The following is a 20267-nucleotide window of genomic DNA, read 5'->3' as shown; positions in this document are numbered from 1 at the left end:
TTGTGTCCATCGAGGGCCAAGGGAGGGTGCGAGGAGGGGGATGGAGGGGTACTGTGGGCACCAAGGGGACAAACTGTGGCCTCTGGAGCACATCAAAAGGTGCCTTAGGGTGCTGAGGGGGCAAATGGACCAGGCTGAGGCAGCCCCAGCACAAGAGAGGGTTCAGAGAGGACTTGTGGGTCTGAGGAGAGCTCTAGGCCTGGAGGGCCTAGAGGAAAGGGAAAATGAACAAGTCCTGAGGGGATGGGATGGAAATTCAAAGTGGGGGGACTCTTTGCCAAGATAGCCTTGCCCACGTCTTTCCTGGACTGCCAGTTGTCCCCACTGGCTGTCCCCGGGCAGCGCGGACGCCCACACCAGCCCCCCAGGGCAGAGCGGGGCTCGGAAGGTGCCTGAGCGAGGTCACACTGGGCAGCAGCTCCAGGGCACCTCTGGGGCTGTCAGAGAGGGGCTGTTCCAGGGCCCTTTGGGCTTCTGGGGGCTTCTTTGGTCTGATTTTGTAGAAGAGACACAGAACTGAGGCAAGAACAGCAGGACTACAGCTCCTGGCCCCTCAGATGGACCAATGCGGTTGCTCAGCTGGGCTGTGCCAGAAGACGACAGCTCCCGGCACGCTGAGGATCCCAGCCCTTCCAGCTGGATCCCCCTGGGTGCCATCCTCCCCCCTTCAGCCCTAAGCCCCCCCAGGACTCCGCCAGCCTGGCAGGGCCACTCAGCCACCCCTGGGGCAGCTCAGGGTGCCGCGCAGGGGCCTGGGGTGCGGCGAGGGCCTTGGGAGGGCTCCTGAGCAGCCCGGTGCTGGAAGAGCTGTTGAGTGGGGCAAAGCTCTTGCTGGTCAGTGGGAGAAAGAGAAGAGGCGACAAAAGCCACCGTTTCTGTTAAGCTTGAGCAAACGTTATGCATTTAATGTGACTGAAGGGCTCAGAGGCCAGACTCTGCAGTGTGGGGACAGGAAAGGGATGTCCTGGGGGCACGCAGGGCTGTCTGAACTTGGGGCTCCTTGGGATGTCCCGAGGAGACACGAGAGCAAAGTGGGGTCTGGAGACATTCTGAGGGCAGTTGAGTGCCAAGGGCTGAGGCAGGCCTGTGTCCCCAGGGACACCCTGCCTGTTCCTGCCTGCGTGGTGGCTCCCTGGGACCCGTTGCCGGGGGCAGGTGCCATGGCAACAAGCACTGGGACCTGTTGCTAGCGGCAGGTGGCGGATGACACCGGGACAAGCTGAGCCCTCGCTGGGTCTTTCCCTGGGAGAAGATGCTTTGGCTAAAGGAGAATCTGCTGCCCGAGCCTTCTCGCGGCATTTCAGTTCAGGGTCACTGCCAATGTAACCCTGCCCTCTGCCGGTGTGAAGCTGTTTATGTGTTTATAATCAGCGGTACAGGCAGTGAAGGGCTGGAGAACCCTGGATTTTCTGTAGTTCCTGGGATATGCACAGTGTACCCAGCGCCACGCGGCTCTGGACTTGGCTCGAGTTTGAGTGCAAGCATTTTCCAGTCCCCAATAAAAATCGGGAGTGATAAATCACAGAATGGCTTGTGTTGGAGGAGACCTTAAAGCTCATGTTGTTCCATGCCGCTACCATGGGCAGGGACACCTTCCACTAGACCGGGGTTGGACACTAGACTGGGACTTGGACACTTCCAGGGATGCGGCAGCCGCAGTTTCTCCGGGTACCCCGTGCCAGGGCCTCCCCACCCTCACAGTACAGACTTGCTGACGGTCCGGCCCAGGCGGCTGCGCTGCTGTCGGGCTGCAGCGCGGACGGGGACCGGGACCGGGATCGGGGCAAGGATCGGGGTCAGGATCGGGGCCGGGATCGGGGCCGGGATCGGGGCCGGGATCGGGGCTGGGGCCGGGATCGGGATCTCTGCCGGCGGGCAGGGCGGATCCGCCCCTCTGGCCTTGCCCCCCCCGTACCCGCTCCGGCCATGGCGGCGCGGCTGTGGCGGCTCTGCAACCTCCTCATGGCCGCCTTCTTCGGGCTGGCGACCGCCGTGCAGGTGAGGCCGGGGTCGCCCGGGCTGGGGGCGGCTCCGATCCCGGCCCCTCCGGTCCCCTCCGTCGGCCCCGTCCCTCCCGCGGGGCGCGGCCCCGGCCGGGCCGGCGGCGGAGGCTCAGCGCGCTCCTCCTGCCGCAGGTGAACGACCCCGACGCGGGGCTGTGGACGGTGAGTCTGGGTCGCCCTTCCCCTTCCTCTGCCCCCGAGCTGGGGTCGCCGCAGGAAACCCGCTCACGGCTTCCAGCTGGAGAGCGAGCAGGCGCCGGGAAAACGATTTCTCTACTGCAGCGACGGCTGGAATCAGGCCATGCTTCCAGGATCTGCCGTATTTCACCCCAGATCTGCACCTGGCCCTACACAGCATCGGTTCCCCGTGCGGAGCACCCCGAGCCGGCCCCGTGACCCATCGCCCTGCACTCGCCTTGAGTCAGCCCCGGGACGCTCCCGCCGCTCAGCTCGGCCTGGGGGGCAATGGGGACAGACCCCCTGCTCTGCCCGCCCTGTCTCGGGCACAGGAGCGGCCCGTGGCCCCGGCCCAGTGCGCCGGGCTGGGGGCGAGGGGCACCGTCTGTTTGTGTGACAGGAGCTGTTGGGTGGGCAGGGGCTGCCCCTGCGTGTCTCCGGCGGTGGAGCCCCGCTGACAGCGGCACCGAAGGGTGGGCAAAGCCCCCCACACAGGGTGGGAGGACCCTGTCAGAGCTTTTCCTGGGATATCAGGATTTAGGGAAGGGGCCCTGCAGTGACTGATCAGGCAGCCAGCATTTGGTAACTCAGGAGCTAAGGAACAAGGCTGGCGCTCGGCTGATGGCCCGAGATTTTGGGTGGTGACGATGAAGAGGAGCACTAACAATGCCTGAGGGAGAGGCACTGGGAGTTGCTCTGTGCCTCTGACAAGCTGCTGTGAAGGGGAGAAGTATTGCTGTGGGCAGGCACTTCTGCTTCCTGACCTTGCTCAGTTTTGCTACAGAGTATACTTATATGTCATTAACAGGTTGTGTACTTAGTGCCAGCTGCCCTGACACTGCTTGTCAGCATCAACCCTTCAATAACAGGTATGATACTGGTGCGCAAAACAGTGTCTCTGTTCAGATTTTGTCCCAAAATGGTTGTTTGTTTGTTTGTTTGTTTTTTATTGATCCACAGATTAAAATCAGGCCATGTGGGAACATGTCCTACTATCTTTTGAAGGCAAAAGGTTATGGGACCCGCTTTTACAAAAGCTGGTCATTGGTTTAATGCTGGTGGCTAGATGTGCTGCAGGTGAAGAGATGCCCTGCAGAAAAGTCCACAGCTGGGCTGGCCTGCCTTTGCACCCCAGTTCAGAAGCCTGGGAGCTTACTCTGAACCTGGCTCTGGTATTGACCTTAGCACATTAATTCACTTTATTTCCTTGTTATAAATCTATGGTTTTGCTTATCTACCTCATGCAAGAGCAGCTGAGCTCAGCACGGTCCTGTGAAAGCACTAAAAGTCTTGTTCAGTGCCAGGTATTGCAGCTGCCCCACAGAGCACGCAGGGAGCAATGGCAATGTTCAAAGGCTGGGGTCAAAATTTCCGAGGGTGGATGCTACAGGGGCTAATGCCACTTCACATGTTCAGAGAATCAGTCAGATCAGGAAGGATATTGAAGTGCTGGAACAGGTCCAGAGAAGAGCAATGAGGCTGGGGAAGGGTGTGGAGCACAAGTCCTGTGAGGAGCAGCTGAGGGAGCTGTGATTGTTTAGCTTGGAGAAGAGGAGGCTCAGGGAGACCTCCTCACTCTCTACAACTCCCTGACAAGAGGTTGTAGCCAAGTGGGCATCAATCTCTTCTCCCAGGCAACCAGCAGAAGGACAAGAGGGCACCATCTTAAGCTGTGCCAGGGGAAGTTTAGGTTGGACATTAGGAAGAAAATTTTACAGAGAGAGTAATCAGACCTTGGAATGGGCTGCCCAGGGAGGTGGTGGAGTCACTGCCCCTAGAGGTGTTTAAGATGAGACTGGATGTGGCATCAGTGCCACCACCATGGCGGTGTTGGATCAAGAGTTGGACTTAATGATCTCTGAGGTCTTTTCCAACCCAGTTGATTCTATGATTCTATGGCCAGATTTGTTTCTGGACTCCAGAACGTAGTTAATTTTTTTTTGTATTTTCATTCAGTAGAAATAATTTCAGAATAAGGCCATTTTATATACACAAAGTGACTGTATCTGTTCTGGATGAATATTTGTTTTGAATAGACTAAAATCGCATTTAACACCAAAAAAGAAAACCTTCAGGAGTGCATGCTGTTGTCACAAATGACACCATTGCAGGCATTCGCTGCCTTAGGCATATAAAGTGGAAGCAGCCATAAAGCAAAATCCCTGAGGGTTGGTTTGCTTGTGGTTTTGAACATTTCAGGGGAGGTTTATTATGTGTGATAGGTGTAGCTTCAACATAGTGGCATTTGGCTTGTCAAGAGAATCTGCATGTTAAGCTCTCAAGTAGAGTTTTACCTGTGCCAAGATCTGTAGAAAATAAAGATTGTCATGACACAACTATTTTATAACTGGAGATTTATGTAAATACATCAAGGGATATTTGCCATTCAGGTCTGTGGAAGACCCAGATTCTGCCTGTGCTGAGCTGCAGTTCAGTCAAATGGGGAATTGATTACAGCATTGGGTCACTCTGAGCTCTTGGGTCTTGGCAGCTCATCACCTTTAATGCTTGCCCAGAGGGGTCAATGCCCCAGAAAACCTGCTTTTAACTTTAGTTTTTTGCTGTTGACATTGCTGAGATCAGGGAGAACTGTCAGTGTCATTTCTTACCTCCCCCTCAGGAGCCCCTGGAAAGGGACATGGAAAGCCACAAGAACCTGTGGGCCATTCAGATATTTCTCATCATCTCTATTTATCTGTTTAAAAACATCAGTCCCCAGGCAGAGATGTTATCAGTGTTGCTCATCATCATCAGGCAACACCTGAGGCAGAGTCTCCTCAGGGAGTGTGAAGTCAGATGCTCCCCACAGTGGTGGCTGCCTAGGGGCTAGGCCTCTCCTGGGCTCCCTTGGGCCCCTGGGGTCATGCTGAGCACCTGGTTTTGGCTGTGAGCTCCAGAAAGGCTGTTCCTCCTGCTCAGGAGAACTTCCATTTGCCATACACCTTGTGATTTTTTTTTTTCCCATGCACATTAAATGCTGCAGCCTGTTGTGTTTGCTGCAGAGAACAGGAAAGTTTTCACTGAGGTTCTGATGCCGAGAAGTTGCATTCCTAGGCCCAGTAGTATTTATTTTTCACAGTACTTTTTAGCAGATTTCTCTGGTCATAAAGATACTGGCAATAATGACATCTTCCTGCCTAAGGTGTGTGTGTTGAAGGCACCTTTTTTTAGCGACTCAATTGCTTTTAGACTTATAGGTTTACTTCATGCTTCATGGTAGTTGCTGACAGTGTATTCTTTTCCTCAGATAATGGTGTTTGGAGGACCCTGTGTGACTTTCATTCTGCTGGCTGTGTGGTTGGGACCATTGCCTTGGCTTGCTCTTTGTTTGCTTACGCTCAAGGAAACATTTTTCACGAAGAGGAAGGCAGGTAAACAGTGGGTTTTCTTTGCCCCTGCCCAAATCCAGCTCACCAGGCCATCTCATCCTGGTGTCACCTTCCAAAACTTTATTTGCTGGGCTGTTGCAGTGAGTGCTGTTGGTCCAGAGGAATCAGATCAAAGGGACCATAATGCTCCAAACCAGTGATTCCTTGGACTCAGGGAGAGTGAGCAGTCATTGCTTGCCTGATTGTGGCAGGTAGATTTATGTGGGGGCAGTTCTGGCTTTCAAAGTCCAGAACACAAGAACAGTGAAACAGCTTTGCACTCTCTTGCTGGAGCTGCAGGAATGGTAATTAACCTTACAAAAACTCTTGAGGTGATACCATATGCATGTTTATCTGGCATGGGCTGCTGAGTCCTCCAGACTGCCAGAGATTGAGGAGGAGGGAGGATTTCTCACCTGACGTTTGGGTGTTGCCTAAAGTAGGTGCTTGTACTGTATTGAGGTGAAGCCCTGGCAGCTGTTCATGGTCTAGAAAACTGGGTTGCTGTTTGCACTGTGTTAATTAGAGAAATGTGCTGTGGAACTTAAGTCTAGCAGTGGAGCAAAAAGTGGAGGCAGGAATTTCTGCAGCTGTTTAGCCAGGTCATGTCTGTAGATTTGTGATGCAAAGTTACTCCTTGTAAATACCTTTATAATTATAATGCTAGTAAAATATATTGAACTTCTCCAAAGGAGCAGCTGCTACTCCACTTGTTTTGGAGGTAAAATTTGTATTCTCTGAACACAGAAATCTGCTTGTATTATTTTCTGATCTATTTTTCATTTGGCTTTTTAGAGAGTTGTTTGGTCTGGTAATTATTACAATATGGATGAGTCTTTGTCGCAGTTCAGCAAAGTAAGTTTTATTTTCTCCTTTTTTTAAATCCATTACTATGTTCACACTTAGTGACTAGGTCCTTGAAAACACATAGTTGATTTTGGCAGCTTGTTTTTCTGTTTCATGTCACCCTCTGAACCTTTCAGATGCCCAAGCAGTAGCAGCTGGTGCTACAGTCTGGAGGATCTCACACAGATAGAAGTCAGGGCGGGAGGAAATGTAAGGCTACACGAAACATTTTTTTCTGCTCCCCTGCCATAATGGGGACACTTTCTCTTTGTATAAGATGCTTTTTTTTATTCCAACTTGGTTTTGTAGCTGAGTTGTCAGAAAATTATTTTCTGCTGGCACATGGTGCCTCTCCAGTAAAGGATTCTGCTGATGCATCCACAGGAGCCACATTAAAGTGGCTAAAGGCTCCCTGCTGTCTTTCCAGCTGCAGGCAGATGTGAATGTTTCATAGCAGTTGTAGCAGTGGCCACAAAGGCCAAGGACATCCTGGCTTGTACCAGCCATAGTGTGGCAGCAGAACCAGGGCAGTGCCTGTCCCTGTGCTGGCACTGCTGAGGCACCTCCAATCCTGAGGGCAGTTCTGGGCCCCTCAGACAAGACATTGAGGGGTTGGAGTGTGTCCAGAGAAAGGAACAGAGCTGGGGAAGGGTCTGGAGCACAAAGAGGAGCTGAGGGAGCTGGGGGGGCTCAGCCTAGGGAAAAGGAGGCTCAGGGGGGACCTTCTTGCTCTTTGCAACTCCCTGACAGGAGGGGGGAGCCAGGGGAGATTCAGACTCTGCTCCCAGGGAACAAGGGACAGGACAAGAGGAAATGACTTCAAGTTGCACCAGAGGAAGTTCAGGTTGGATATTAGGAAAAATTCCTTCTCTGGAAGAGTGGTCAGGCATTGGATGGGGCTGCCCAGGTGGTGGAGTCATCATTCCTGGAAGTGTTCAAAAAACGACTGGCACTTCACAATAGGGTTTCGTGGGCGTGGTGGTATGTGGTACAAGGTTGGACTTGATGATCTTGGAGGTCTTTTTCAACCTTAACAATTCTGATTTGATGTAGCTCTGTTGCATTTGTTCCTTTATAGGAATCCTCTGGGAGGAGTTTGCTTGGCCGCTGCAGTCGTGGTCGCCCTCTTCCCCTTTGCTTCATGGCTGTACATTTATGTGAACAAAGAGCTGCGAGCGGCTTGGCCAGAGCACTGCAAAACAGTGATTTAACTGGGTAGGAGAAAGTCTAAACATTCTGATTGTACTTGCCTTTGCTTTTGGTGATTAATGAAAGATTAGTGTCAGTTTGATAGGATACAAGAATGCCTGGCTACTTCTAGCAGTACCATTTGAGTTTTGGTAAAAAGTTGAGGAACACTGTCAAATCTGAATGAGGAATTTTTCTGTGGAAACTGTTGTTCAACTGGCTGCTTCCTACATTTTCAAAGCACTGTTGATCTAATGTGTTCTAATGGTATATATCCTGGCATCCCTGGATCACTCTCTAACCACCTCGTACTTTGGGAAATCTACTGTTCTGTAACATAAGGGACAAGTAAAGCAAACACTGTTTCAATACATGATTATTTACAGCCATAGAACTTCCAAATACCTGCCTGGATAATCCATTTGAGACTAACTGGGAATTGAGCAGTCTGTATTTCTATTCCTGTGCTAAAATGATATATAGAATATATTTGAAAAATTATTTTTGCTATTAACTGAAAATCACTAGTTTTGCAGAGTAATAAACACTATTTTTCTAAAGAAAACTCAACAAAAGTCTCCATATAGTTTATTTTTCGGGAGATGTGTACTTGAGCCTGCCACCAGCAGATGTGGGCTCCGTCACAGCTCTGCTGGCACTGTCACAGCTCTGCTGCTCACTGGCTTTTTCCTGGAAAGCAGGACCCAAGCAGCAGCCCAGCAGCAGTAAGCATGTCCCGCTGCTCATCCTGGAGAAGGAAGCACAGGTGGATACACTGGACATATGAGCTGGGTGGGACAGAGCCAGCACAGGTCCAGGTGCAGCACAGCAACACCTTTAGACCCGTGTCAGGGCTCCTTCCCTCAGCACTGCTGCAGGAGGTCACAGCTGTGCACACACAGGTCCCTGCCCGTGTATCTGCACCATTCCCTGCTGTAGCACAGATGGTTTCCCTTCTCTTTAGGCTTAGCCTTTTCTGGGGATTACTTTAGTCTTTTAAAGCAATGTTGGAAAGCTGCATTAGGCTACAGGGTGGGTGTATTCTGCCAGACATGAGACATTACTGCCTTATGATGTTCACAGAAAATAAATACGTTGAAATGCGGCTGGGCAGGTACAACTCTGCATGCTTTAATGCTCACCGAGACAATAACAGTGGGTGGTTTTTTGAAAATATTCATAATATGGTTTGCATGTTTTCACAGTAACAAATCCAGTCTGGATTAGGTGTTTCAAGTCAACATTCTGCATTCAATATTTCAATTACTGGCCTTCTCTATTTTTCACAAAGAAATCAGGTCTGTTTCCTTACAGAAAGGTAATTTCTAAAATCCTGTATCCTGAGCTAAAGCAATAAGGATCAGCCATGCACCTTTCTACAAGCAAACAGTAAGCTGAATCCCCTACGTTTTTATCCCGAGTCCTTCCTGAAGAGCAATCTGTATTTACTTGGCATTTCAGAATTGCATAACTCTGTCTGCAATTCTGCCCCTTCCCTTTAGTATCATTTTATCTTCGTAGACATAAATAGTCCCAAAAGCATTGCTTTCCGGGGGCGTTTCGATCACCCCCTCCAAGGTCAGGTGATGAACTCCATGGGAGTCCAGGCAATATCCCCCATCGTGCAGGTGCCCCGCAAGGACACAGACCACGCACCGGTGGGAGTGGATGACAGACAGGGCAGCTTCGTAATTCCAGGCCAGGCACACCCTGTCTGAAGCATCGGGGTGAATGGGCAGGTGACCTGCAGTTGAGAGGGAAAAAACCAGGAGAGTTAAACTGTAACAAAGTCTGTCTCATTGCTGTGAAGCTCAGCCAACCATGTGCAGAAAGCTGCCCCCAGTATGGACATGGTCTGTCCTGCTCCTTCACAGGTTACATCTGTATCTCAGGGGAGCTACAAAGCTGCTACATGTTTTCCTCAACTCACATACACCAGCTGTTCCCGGTATATATCCCTGGGAATATATACCCCCTTCAAATATAGGGGTTAAAACTAGATGATCTTTAAGGGCCCTTCCAACCTAAACAATTCTGTGATTGTATGATATATCCCCCATATCCACCTACCCATAACTACAACTTTTTCTTGGTTTTCATCAGAGAACTTGAGGACTTCATCGAACCAGTTCAGCTGGGCTTGGCTAAATCCTCCATTAAATGCTACAAACTGAGGTTCTCTGAGCCCTACAATGAAGAAGAAGGTTAGGCACAGGTGCATACACCTCCCACAGCTCCTCTATTTGCCTTATGTAAATCTGCTTACAATAGATGGTTTACTCTCATAACTTGCGGGATTTTTTTTTGCTTTTCTTGGATTAAAACTCCAGCGTCCTTGGACAAATGAGAAGCGTTTTGTTAGTGTTTTCAGGGGGTTTGGTCACACTGCATGCACAGCGTTTCCACTCTTGGTGTCCCCCCCAGTATGGGATGCGGTGGGCACAAGTCGGTGCTCTGCAACAGCCCCTTCACCAACAGCTACCCCGTGTTCTGATACTGTGGGGCACAGAGCACAACACAGACCCTTCCCACGGGTAAGGCGGAGCATCTCCCGTGCCCGCCTAGGGCCGCACTGACCGCAGGGAGGAGGAGGAGGTTGGCAGCCCCGGGGCACACGGCCGAGCCCCCCTGCCAGCCCCGGGAGCTGCTCCGCCGCTCTGCCCGCGCTCCTTCCGTGCCGGGTGTACCTGCGGGGCTGTTGAGGTCCTCGTTGGTGTTCTTCTCCCGCAGCAGCCGCAGGGACTCCTCGTAGCGGGGGCTGTCGGGGTCCCTGCCCAGGACGCTCAGATCGTAGGCGTCGAGCACGACGAGGCGGAGCCGCGCGGCCGGGCTGCAGTGATAGGCCTGGCACAGCCCGTCCGGGGGCCCGGCCGCGCCCCCCGCGGGGCGGCTGCACAGCCCGCTCTGCGCCAGCCGGGTCCGGCTGAAGTTGTAGAACTCGTGGTTGCCCCACGCGTGGTGCACCGGCACCGGCAGCCGCCCCAGGGCCTCCAGCACCTGCCGCAGGGCGCCCTCGGCCTCGCCGCGCCGGGCGTTCAGCCCGTCGATGCTGTCGCCCAGCTGCAGCACGAAGTCGATCGGCGGGCTCTCGGCGGCCCAGGCCCGCACCGCGTCCCGCAGCAGGCGCAGGCTGTGCCGGTAGTAGCGCCGCCGGCTGCCGCCGAAGTCGTGCCCATCGTCCGCGTCCGCGAACTGGATGTCGGCGATGACCCCGAAGGCGACGCGCGGCACCGCCTCCATGGCGGCCGCGGGCCGGGCGGAAGGGGCGGTGCGGGCGGCGCGGAATGGCGGGGCCGATGGCGCTGTGGTGGCTCGGCGGGGCCGTGCGGCGGGGCCGGGCCGCGCTGGGGCCGCTGCCGAGCCCGGCCGGGCGGGTCCAGGCGGGGCTGCCCGCGCCCCACAGCCGCCCGTTCTCGCAGCTGCCGCCGGGCAGCGGCCGCCGGGCGGGCGGGCAGAGGCGGGTGAGTGAGGGAGGGAGGGCCGTGGGCAGGGGGCGCGGGCCGGCCCTGCCCCTCCGCGCTCACTGAACCCCTGTCCCCGCAGCTCGTGTCGTGGCGGTCGTTGGCGGCCACCGCCGTGCTGGGCGGGGGGCTGCTGGTCGGCATGAAGGCGGTGAAGCGGCGCAAGGAGCAGGGTGAGTGCGAGCGATGGAGGAGCAGCGGCGGGGCCGCGTCTCGTGTTCAGACGATGTATTTTTTGTACTCAGGCGATGTATTTTTTATATTTAGGTGTATTTTATCCGCTCAGGCATCTCTCGGTATCACAGCTTTGCAGAGGGTCACTCCGTGCCTGTGTGTACGGAAGTGCCGTGGAAAATTTTCAAAAATTAAAAGCAAAATTCAGCGTTTGAAAGTTCTGAGGTTAGAATAGTTGTGTTTGGCTGCATGTGCTGTACCAGGCGATGCAGCTCAGACGGGGAGCTGGGTGTTGTGGGCACATTGGGTTCCCTCTGTGAGGCACATGAGCTTTGCCCTCTCCTACAGGAAATGCCCATACCTTTCCTTTTCATGGATTTACTGTTGGAAACGGAGATATTACAGCTCTTAGGGTATGTTCAGCTTGCAAAGGATGCTGTTTTTTCCTATTTCCACCAGGCCAAGTGGGAAATCGCCTTTCTCTCTTTATCCCCCCTTTCTTTTTAAACAAAAATGCAATCAGATAACAATAAAGAAAGATATTATGTTTCAGAGGAATTTAGTGATATATTTGATTTTGTCCAAAAGGAATGCTTTTTGGAAGCCATGTGCACATTGGGTTCTACGTGACAGGTGTTGGTGGATCTTGACCTGGCAATGCCCTGCCCATGACCCAGTGTGGTGCCTGACTTGGCTGCTTCCAAGGCTCACCGGGGAAGCAGCAGGGATTGTGACATGGATGTGTTTGATCTCCTCTTGTGTTTTGTAGAGCTAGAGAAGGAACGAAACCGAAGCATTGGGAAGCCACTGCTGGGAGGGCCCTTCTCACTCGTGAGCCACGAGGGGCAGCCCAGAACCAGCAAGGACTACGTGGGCCAGTGGGTGCTGATCTACTTTGGCTTCACTCACTGCCCTGACGTCTGTCCCGATGAACTGGAGAAAATGATTGCAGTGGTAGATGAAATTGGTATGAGAATTCAGGGGATTCAGTGGGTGTAGAGGTCCTGTTTATGGGAGGGTCAGGTTTGTTCTAATGGGAGGGTCAGGTTTGTTCTAATGAAATGTCACAAATGGTGATAACTGATGATCTTCTTTAAAAAATGCTGTTGGCTGCTATTCAGTAGTTGAATTAATTGCTAAATGATCCACAGATCAATCTGCCTGTCACTAGGGTCTAACATGACAGCACTGGTCTTTCCATAACAGGAGACTTGGGAATAAAACATGGTGGTGGCAGATCACAGGGAATGCACTGCATTATATTTTTGCCAAGAAGTGACTGTGAGGTGTGTTAGGATTTTTTTCCCTCTATTTTATTCATCCTGAGAACAAATCTCTGTGAGGGTCTCTCCTGAAGCAGAACGGCTGTGCTGTGGAATGGAGGGAGGGGGAAGGCCATGTGTTATGAGTTTCTCAGCCTGCAGGCCCTGAAGAATTATGGGGCAGGGATAGTGGTAAACCCAGCCAAGTGGGAAAACAGACTAAAGAGAAGGAAATACAGCCAAGGCTTTGGCTGGAACATGAGGGAAAGAGCCTGAATTGTGTCTTCACATTTCCTCCTGTTCCCCCATCCCAGCATGCTTCTCTTGTGTGCGCCACTGTGCTTCCAAATGTGCATCACACCACCACGTCTTCTGCAGCACAACCAGTCTGTCATCCCTCCTGAGCAGGGCAGGGGCTCGGGGGCGGGGGAGCTGGAAGCTCCCAGCACAGACACAGAGCATTGGGTCTCATAGCATTTGAATCATTCACAAATTAGATAGATTAAGCTGCACAAAATGGCCTTTTTAGTTCCTTAGGGTGGGCTTGGCCTGATGTTACTTGGCTGTGAGTTTGTTTGAAGGGAGATGAAAAATGATTTCTGGTTTTGTAAAATAAACAATAATTGTTAATGTCACAGAACAAATTCCATCTTTGCCTAATCTGACCCCACTCTTCATCACCATCGATCCTGAGAGGGACAACCAAGAAGCCATTGCCAAATATGTTAAAGGTATTACTGCTTTCTTTCTCTGTGTCTCATAGCATGTAATACAGAGCACTGGAAAGGAGCCTCTTGAAGGGATTCTTTTCACTAAAATGCGTACGTCTTGTTTCTGTCTAGAATTTTCTCCAAAGCTGGTCGGGTTGACTGGTACCAGGGCACAGATTGACCAAGTGGCTAAAGCTTATCGTGTGTACTACAGCGAGGGCCCCAAGGATGAGGACAACGACTACATAGTAAGTAAGAGTAGGACCTTTGCCTACTGAAAGGCTGTGGATAAGAGCAGCATATAGATTTTAAAACCAGCTGTTGGATCTGTGCTGAAGTTCCAGGTGACAGAGCCCTTGTTGCACTGATCTGTTAAGCTGTTTGTCTCAGTCAGAACCAAAGTGTCCTCTTACAAGCTCAGAACCTCACTGAAGCGTGTTCAAAACGTGTCCCAGCCCAGGCCTGCAGACAGTAGCACAGGAACCAGTAAGGCTGGCAGTTAGTTCAATGTAATGTGTTTGACTGGCTGCCTTCCTGTGTGCTCCAAAGAGAAAATGGAACTTGGAAATTAAGGTGTCTTAGTTTAACAAGATTACAACTTAGAAATGAAGAAACCTCAGGTGGAAGTGTGGAAAAGGAAAAGAACAACTTTTTATTAACAAAATCTGAATAAACAACAAATGATGCAATCAAAAAATTTCAGAAGAAACAAAACAAAGTCCCAATTTTCTTGGGAGGGGGAGAAACCTGCAGCAACCCGGGCAAGGAAGGGGGAAACTGAAGGCAAAATGTCCTGGGAGCAGAAACAGATGGGTGGGGGGAAACGGGACCCTAGGAAAAAGTTCCAACATCTCTTTTCAAACCTATGACATAAGGAAATAGGAAGTAGGAGAAATGAGAAGTAAAAGTGAGTAAGAACTCATTCTCTGCCAAACTGACACCAAGGAATGGAGTCTTCCTGGCAAGAGACTTGGATATCTCCCTGCAAATACTGTGAGCATCTTCTTCCTGTGACAAACAACCTGCAAGAGAGAGCATGTTCATTAATGCTAAATTAAGTGGGAATAAAATACATAAGTAACAGTGTGAAGGAAGAAAATGAGGTTTAAGTGAGGCTGAACTGGGTAGTCAAACTTCCACTTCTCTGGAAGGGACAGGACTGGTTATAGGGCTCTGAGCTGCTGCCAAGACCTTCCTGTCTTGCCAAATTCTGAGCAAGCTGGAAGAGTAAAGAAGGTACAGGTGATAGGAAGAGTGAGGTTACATCTTACGTGATCTGCCTTGTTTTTTTCTTCATTACAAGAACTGAGGACATCAGAAGAAACTAAAAACAGGTTCAAAAGGAAAGGTAATGATTCTCATTGCAGTGAGCACATGAGGAGTGGAATCCCTTGGTACAGGTGCAAAGGGTGGAAGTCCACAGGGAGACTTGTTCTTAGTCTTTGGAAAAAACAATCTTTTGAGGGTTATGACATGCACAGAAATCTTGTGTAGTTCAGGAAGTCTGTGAGATGACAGTGTTTGGAAACTGGGAGGTAATAGAGGAAGGTAACGTATTTTTGGTGCTGATTTTATACTCTTTTTTTTTAAAGCGACTGTTGTTGGCCACTGTTTGGGGTGGGATGCTGAGGCAAATTGAATTTGGTCTAATTCAGTATTGTTGATTCTTAATCTGTGTTAAAACCACGTGACTCCCGCAAAAAAATTATCCAAAAAGATTGGGGGAGCAAAAAAAGTGGTGCATGGAAAGAAGGAGCAAGAGCAACACATGATCTCAGTGAAGAGAAGATGAAATCACTGGTGATGTCCACTGCTCTGCATCACTGACGTGGGAGATCAATAACTTGTTTTCACTTGAAATGGCAACTGGAAAGATACAGAAGCCTGTGACTAAGATACTGTATTTGAATGGAGAAATTGAATGACAATTTAAATCAATATGAAATCAATCTAAAGATACTGCCTAATATCAGACTTTTAGAAGGGGGCTTGTGGGAATGCAACAACAGGTTATAGGAACAGGATTGGCAAAGGATGCTTGCTCAGGAGAGGGAAAGAACTCCATAGAACCTGACACTAAATAAGTGAGCTGAAGTTGAGGAGGGCTGATGGAAAGAGGCCAGCAAAGCTGAATGAGTGCTGGTGCTTAGCAAGTGAACTACTTGTGGATTCTATTGAAGCACACCTGGATCCTGGCATGGCCATGAAGGGACAATATGGGGGTTCAGCCAAGAAGAATAACTCCATGGATGACAGCAGCTTGGAGGGAGGCTGGAGGGTGACAATGGGCATAGGGGAAGGGATTCAGGATCCAGGAGGGGACCACTGCTCTGTGTTAGGGCTGTGAGTCTGAGGGGAGGGAAGGGCAGCAAGGAAGAAAGGCCAGTGAATTGGAAGTAGGAGAGCAGCCTAGGAGCCCCAGATGTGGTGCCAGGGAGGAAGAGTATATCTACATCTCCCCAGGATTCTTCATGGGCTCTTGGGTTTTGGCTCTGCATGCTCAGGGCAGGGGACACAGGACTCAGGAACAGAGTGCAAACAGGATAGCAGCAACAGCAGGCCTGGGAGGGAGAGCTGGAGGCTGGTCTTGTGCCTACCTGAGACAGATCCAGGTAATTTATACTCTGTCAGTTCTTCCAGTTTTTTCCTCCTTATGTCTTGCCTGGACCTGTGTTCCCAGCTGATGATGGAGTCTGATGTCTGTGCAGGAGTGGGCTCTCTGTCGTCTGCTGTGGGGTAGGGAAGAGGAACAAGTCCTCTGCAGCATTTGCTGCTTGTTTTGACTTGAAAAGAACATTGAAATGATAGTTTCTATTTTAATTTTTCAAGTACTACTTCAATATTACTAGTTCCTATTTAATAATCTCAATTCTGTAATTATCAATACCAGAATATCCAATTTATATGTTTTAGTCTGCAATTTACAAGATTTGAAACTCAAATTGTGACCTTCAGAACACTCAGTGGGAACAGTGCAGGCTTCAGGCAGGCAGAGACTGAAAAACTGTTTTTTGCACCCAAACTACCCAGGGAGTTAAGATGTCCTGAGCAGGCAACCTGATTTTTCAATTTTTTTTATGCTAGCTTCCATTGGAAGGATCTAAATTGTGATTTATCTTGCTTAAGACAAATTGTCTCCTTCAATTTGATTTTGTGATCTGATCTTGGGAATTTGAAACTGGAGTAAAATATCTGAATTAAACCCAAGTCAGTGCACAGGTGTGTTTCAGTCCCCAGCAATCACAGGTTCGTGGCCTCCATCGCCAGTACTTTGTGTCTTTGTTGATAAAGGTGTGGTCACAGTTGGGTGCAGGCAGTGTTTGCAGTGGCATTTAAATAAATGTGCTGTGGAGTTAATGAGGGCACTTGGTGTGTTCAGATGGAGGAGACTGAGGGGAGACCTCACTGCAGTTCCACCTTCCTGGGCAGGGGCAGAGGAGGGGCAGGGACTGAGCTCTGCTCTGGGGGGACCAGGGACAGCAGCCAGGGAATGGCTGAAGCTGTGTCAGGGCAGGCTCAGGTTGGATGTCAGCCAAAGGTTCTTCCCCCAGAGGCTGGTTGGGCACTGCCCAGGCTCCCCAGGGCAGTGGGCACAGCCCCAAGGCTGCCAGAGCTCCAGGAGGGTTTGGCTGATCCTCTGGGGCACAGGGGGTGACTCTTGGGGATGGGCCTGTGCAGGGCTGAGGGTTGGACTGGATGATCCTTGTGGGTCACTTCCGACTTGGTGTATTCTGTAATTTTGGTATAAATCCAGTGGGAGTGCCCAGGACATCCGTGTGTGAGGGTGTCTCGGGGCCGGCAGGGGGGGCCCCTGCCCTGCTTGTTCCTGTATCCCGTGGCCACTCTTGGCTCCGCTCCCCCACCATGGTGAGGTGCTGGATCCTGCTGTTTGCTGACAGTGAGCTTGGTTTAATAAAATACTCCTGTTTATATTGCATTTACATTCTGTTAGCAGCAGGAACTTGAATACCTTGTGACCATCATGGAGCATCATGAGAAGTAGAGGGAAACTGGGAGAAGACCATCAGCCTCAGGTTTGCAGGAAGGGGCCCCCGCTTAGACAAGACTTGTCTGCTGAAAGTATTTCTGCACACATTCTGAGGGTGCAACGAGTTTTCTCTGTTTATTTTATTGGGTAAAACCAGCAGAGGTCACTGAGGTGATCATAGAATCATGGAATATCCTGAGTTGGAAGGGACCCACGAGGATCAGTGAGTCCAACTCCTGGCCCTGCACAGACACCCCAGCAATCCCAGCATGTGCCTGAGAGAAGAGAAGCAGTGATGCTGAGGTTTTCCTTGTCTTGCTTTACCTTCTTGTGGAGAAGTTTGCAGCTGCCGAAGGCTGAACTAGACACTGTTGCTGCTGACAGAGATGTGCAGGATGTTCCAGTATTTAAACGGTGGCTACAAAGAAGATGGAAGCTCCCTTTTCTCGGGGAGTCATGCGGAAAAGACAAGGCACAATAGGTACAAGTTACTCGTGGGGAGATTCCAATTGGACACAAGAGGAAAAATTTTCAGAATGAGAACAATCAGCCATTGGAATAATCTCCCCAGGGAAGTGGCAATTTTCCAGCATTGGATACGTTTGAAATTTGGCTTGACAGGGTCCTGGGCCATCTTGTCCAGGCTGTATTTTTGCCAAGAGAGATTGGATCAGATGATCCATGAGGTCCCTTCTGACCTGGTGGTGTGTGATTCTGTAATCTCTTACCAAGCTGTGTTGTGCTCTCTTGCAGGTGGATCACACAATAATAATGTACCTCCTCGGGCCTGATGGTGACTTTGTGGACTATTATGGCCAGAATAAGAGGAGCACCGAGATTTCGGCTTCTATTGCTGCACACATGAGAAAATACAGATCCTAAAACACAAGGTCTTCAAAGATTGCTGTGAACATCACCTGTGGGTTTGGCTGTGGTTGGACACTGGCATTAAAGCAGAAGCACACAAGTGTAACATCCTATCACAACAAGCGTCCTTTCTTCCAAACAAGAAAGGCAATCCTGTTTCTGCAAATTACCATTACCAAAGATCTCTGCAGAGCCTTTCCCGTGGATATTATTTGCAGCAAGATCCAGGCTACCAAGTGAAATTTGGGACTTCTCTGAAACATTGTTGGGAGCAAAAAATGGAAAGCACTTTTCATTTGGGAAGAATGTGTGTGCTGCTGGTAAAATTAACTGGTATCCCTTGGCAAGACACCAGCAAAGGATGGTCACTGCAGGAGGATTGCTTGGTGAAAAGCCATGGGGCCATGGCATTCTCAGAGGAGCTCTGCCCTCTGGTTTTTCTGTACTGTCTTGCCTTCTGGGAGAGGCAGTTGCACTGTTAAAAGCAGGAGAGCCTTAAGAGTGCTCCTTTATCCAGGTTAAGAAGGTGAAGGGCATGGAAAGCACCGGCAGCTTCCATGCGTGAGACCAGCCCTGTAGTGTGCATGATCTCTTCATCTGAATGCAGAAATGAAAGGGGTTTTTCTAATGATTTTTCCAGGTGAACACTGTTCACTTATAAGGAAAAGAGAAATGGGTTGCAAATAGGTTTTTCTTCTGGCGTAAATGATTGTGTGCATAGTTGCTCTGCTTGTGCTGAGCAGGGAAGTAGGAGGGTGGAGGGGGCTGTGTCCATGCAGAGGGCTGGCAATCAGATGCATTTTATGCAGTGCAGCATTTAAAATAAAGATTTCTTTGTATAGGCAATATATATTTTTCTTTCCTTAGTTAGATTTGACTAGAATATCATCAGAACTTTGTATGCCGGTCAAGCTTCATGTTCTTGCTGTGTTTTCCCTCTTTGCAGAAAGCAGTCTTTATTTCTGGTTGTGCACACCAAAAGCCTAAGGTGCTTTTTTAAGGCAGCTGAACCCCACAGAATGGCCCATAGGAGACAAACCAGAAGAGTTCTTGGCGTGAGTCCCAGAGTGTCTTAGACTGAACACAAGTATTCCTGCAGGTAGCACTGGTGTTCTGAGTGTGGGAGAGAACATTCCTGTCCGAGGGAAGGTGCAGGGTCTATAGAAAATTTCTGTCTTTCCAAAATTGTGAAAAACAGTAAACTTGACCTGTTCCAGAGCAATTCTAAACCACAATTGAGGAGTGCAGGCCCACATCAACTGCCCTGTACTGTAGTGCCTCCTGAGGGTGTCTGGAATGTTGCTGTGATAGAGTATGTCTCACACGGAGTTCTTCTTGTAAAGGTCTCTCAAGGAAGGAAGATTCCCAAAGTTCCAAGATAGGATATTTTTTTCTTTGCCTTTCAAATACTACATAGTTTAAAGAAGGGTTTTTTTGTCTTTTAAAGCAAGATTTTTTTTTTTATCGGTTTACAGTGGGAGTTTTGAAAAGTGTCCTGCTAGGCTTAACCTCAACAGCTGAAAAGGAAATTAGTTTTTATTTTTCCTCTTTGTGCTGGCTGGGTTGATTGCAGTAGGCAATAGGAGTGGTTCCAAAGGAAATTTCACACTTGAGTCTTCTATCAATAAGAAGGTGCATCAAGTCCAATGTGTTATCAATGGTATTAGTGTCTGTGATAAGTGGTACCCTGGCAATAATGATTTTGTTTTCATGGATGGGTTGCAAGTGTCAGCATTGTTTCAGAAAAGCCTTTCCTCGCTGTTTGTTTTTCCCCACAATCCTGGAGGTAACTAATTCTCAAAACTTCCCTTACAGAGCTGACTTTTGGCACCTCTTGGCCCTGCATTTCTATGTGCAGGTGCTTGTGCACCAGTTTGTTTTGAAACAAGACAGGCCATGGCTTGACCTGCTGCTGATAATCCTGTGGAAGCTGGGCTGGAGACCTCTGGAGCTCCACCAGGGCAGAGTAGAGGGGAAAAATCCCCTCCCTTGATCTGCTAGCCATGCTTCCCTTGATGCAGCCCAGGGTATGGTTGGCTTTCTGGGCTCCCAGTGAACATTGCTGGGAATGCTGAGCTTCCTGTCAGCCAATGTGCATCCAATATTGATGTAGGAGACGTGATGGGATTGGGACTGAGCAATGGAGCAGCTGATCCAGGAGGACACTTTGTTTGCCTCTTTAAAGTCTGTTTGTGCTTCTCCTAATTATTCCCAAGCACTTAA

At 50.1% G+C, this 20267-nt stretch overlaps 3 protein-coding genes across 4 annotated transcripts; 2 read left to right on the top strand and 1 right to left on the bottom strand.

The window, feature by feature from the left end:
- Nucleotides 1–1856: 1856 nt before the first annotated feature.
- On the top strand, nt 1857–8152 carry TMEM220 (transmembrane protein 220). The gene is made up of 6 exons (XM_027724350.2): nt 1857–1998; nt 2136–2165; nt 2989–3049; nt 5428–5551; nt 6344–6403; nt 7473–8152. The coding sequence occupies exons 1-6, from the start codon at nt 1927–1929 to the stop codon at nt 7603–7605; spliced, it is 480 nt and encodes a 159-aa protein (XP_027580151.1). The 5' UTR covers nt 1857–1926; the 3' UTR covers nt 7606–8152.
- On the bottom strand, nt 8149–11137 carry ADPRM (ADP-ribose/CDP-alcohol diphosphatase, manganese dependent). 2 transcript variants are annotated; one of them, XM_027724348.2, is made up of 3 exons: nt 10270–11137; nt 9653–9769; nt 8149–9326 (listed from the first exon to the last, which is right to left on the bottom strand). In XM_027724348.2, the coding sequence occupies exons 1-3, from the start codon at nt 10820–10822 to the stop codon at nt 9040–9042; spliced, it is 957 nt and encodes a 318-aa protein (XP_027580149.1). In that variant the 5' UTR covers nt 10823–11137; the 3' UTR covers nt 8149–9039. The 2 variants fall into 2 exon arrangements, with proteins under 2 accessions (XP_027580149.1, XP_039239994.1); XM_039384060.1 differs by lacking the exon at nt 9653–9769 and having other exon boundaries at nt 10270–10876.
- On the top strand, nt 10903–18890 carry LOC113989607 (protein SCO1 homolog, mitochondrial). Its single transcript, XM_027724349.2, has 6 exons — nt 10903–11043; nt 11126–11216; nt 11987–12184; nt 13118–13210; nt 13322–13437; nt 17931–18890. Exons 2-6 carry the CDS (start codon nt 11186–11188, stop codon nt 18057–18059), a joined length of 567 nt encoding a protein of 188 aa, XP_027580150.1. The 5' UTR covers nt 10903–11043; nt 11126–11185; the 3' UTR covers nt 18060–18890.
- The last annotated feature ends 1377 nt before the right edge of the window (nt 18891–20267 follow it).

Source organism: Pipra filicauda, unplaced genomic scaffold (genome assembly GCF_003945595.2).
Source record: "Pipra filicauda isolate LSUMZ 115617 unplaced genomic scaffold, ASM394559v2 scaffold337_size785800_pilon, whole genome shotgun sequence".
Taxonomy (NCBI): domain Eukaryota; kingdom Metazoa; phylum Chordata; class Aves; order Passeriformes; family Pipridae; genus Pipra; species Pipra filicauda.
The sequence above is the reverse complement of the archived record's forward strand: the minus strand, read 5'-3'. Positions and strand labels throughout refer to the sequence as shown.

Bases quoted from the DNA above. Each gene is read 5' to 3' on its own strand.
- LOC113989607 (XM_027724349.2), top strand. From the start codon at position 11,186: ATGAAGGCGGTGAAGCGGCGCAAGGAGCAGG. The intron at 11,217-11,986 runs GTGAGTGCGAGC...TGTGTTTTGTAG, and splicing joins GAAGCGGCGCAAGGAGCAGG to AGCTAGAGAAGGAACGAAAC. The intron at 12,185-13,117 runs GTATGAGAATTC...TTAATGTCACAG, and splicing joins TGCAGTGGTAGATGAAATTG to AACAAATTCCATCTTTGCCT.
- TMEM220 (XM_027724350.2), top strand. From the start codon at position 1,927: ATGGCGGCGCGGCTGTGGCGGCTCTGCAACCTCCTCATGGCCGCCTTC. The intron at 2,166-2,988 runs GTGAGTCTGGGT...TGTCATTAACAG, and splicing joins CCGACGCGGGGCTGTGGACG to GTTGTGTACTTAGTGCCAGC. The intron at 3,050-5,427 runs GTATGATACTGG...TCTTTTCCTCAG, and splicing joins CATCAACCCTTCAATAACAG to ATAATGGTGTTTGGAGGACC.
- ADPRM (XM_027724348.2), bottom strand. From the start codon at position 10,822: ATGGAGGCGGTGCCGCGCGTCGCCTTCGGGGTCATCGCCGACATCCAG. The intron at 9,770-10,269 runs GTACACCCGGCA...TCTTCATTGTAG, and splicing joins GGACCTCAACAGCCCCGCAG to GGCTCAGAGAACCTCAGTTT. The intron at 9,327-9,652 runs GTAGGTGGATAT...TCTCAACTGCAG, and splicing joins AGAAAAAGTTGTAGTTATGG to GTCACCTGCCCATTCACCCC.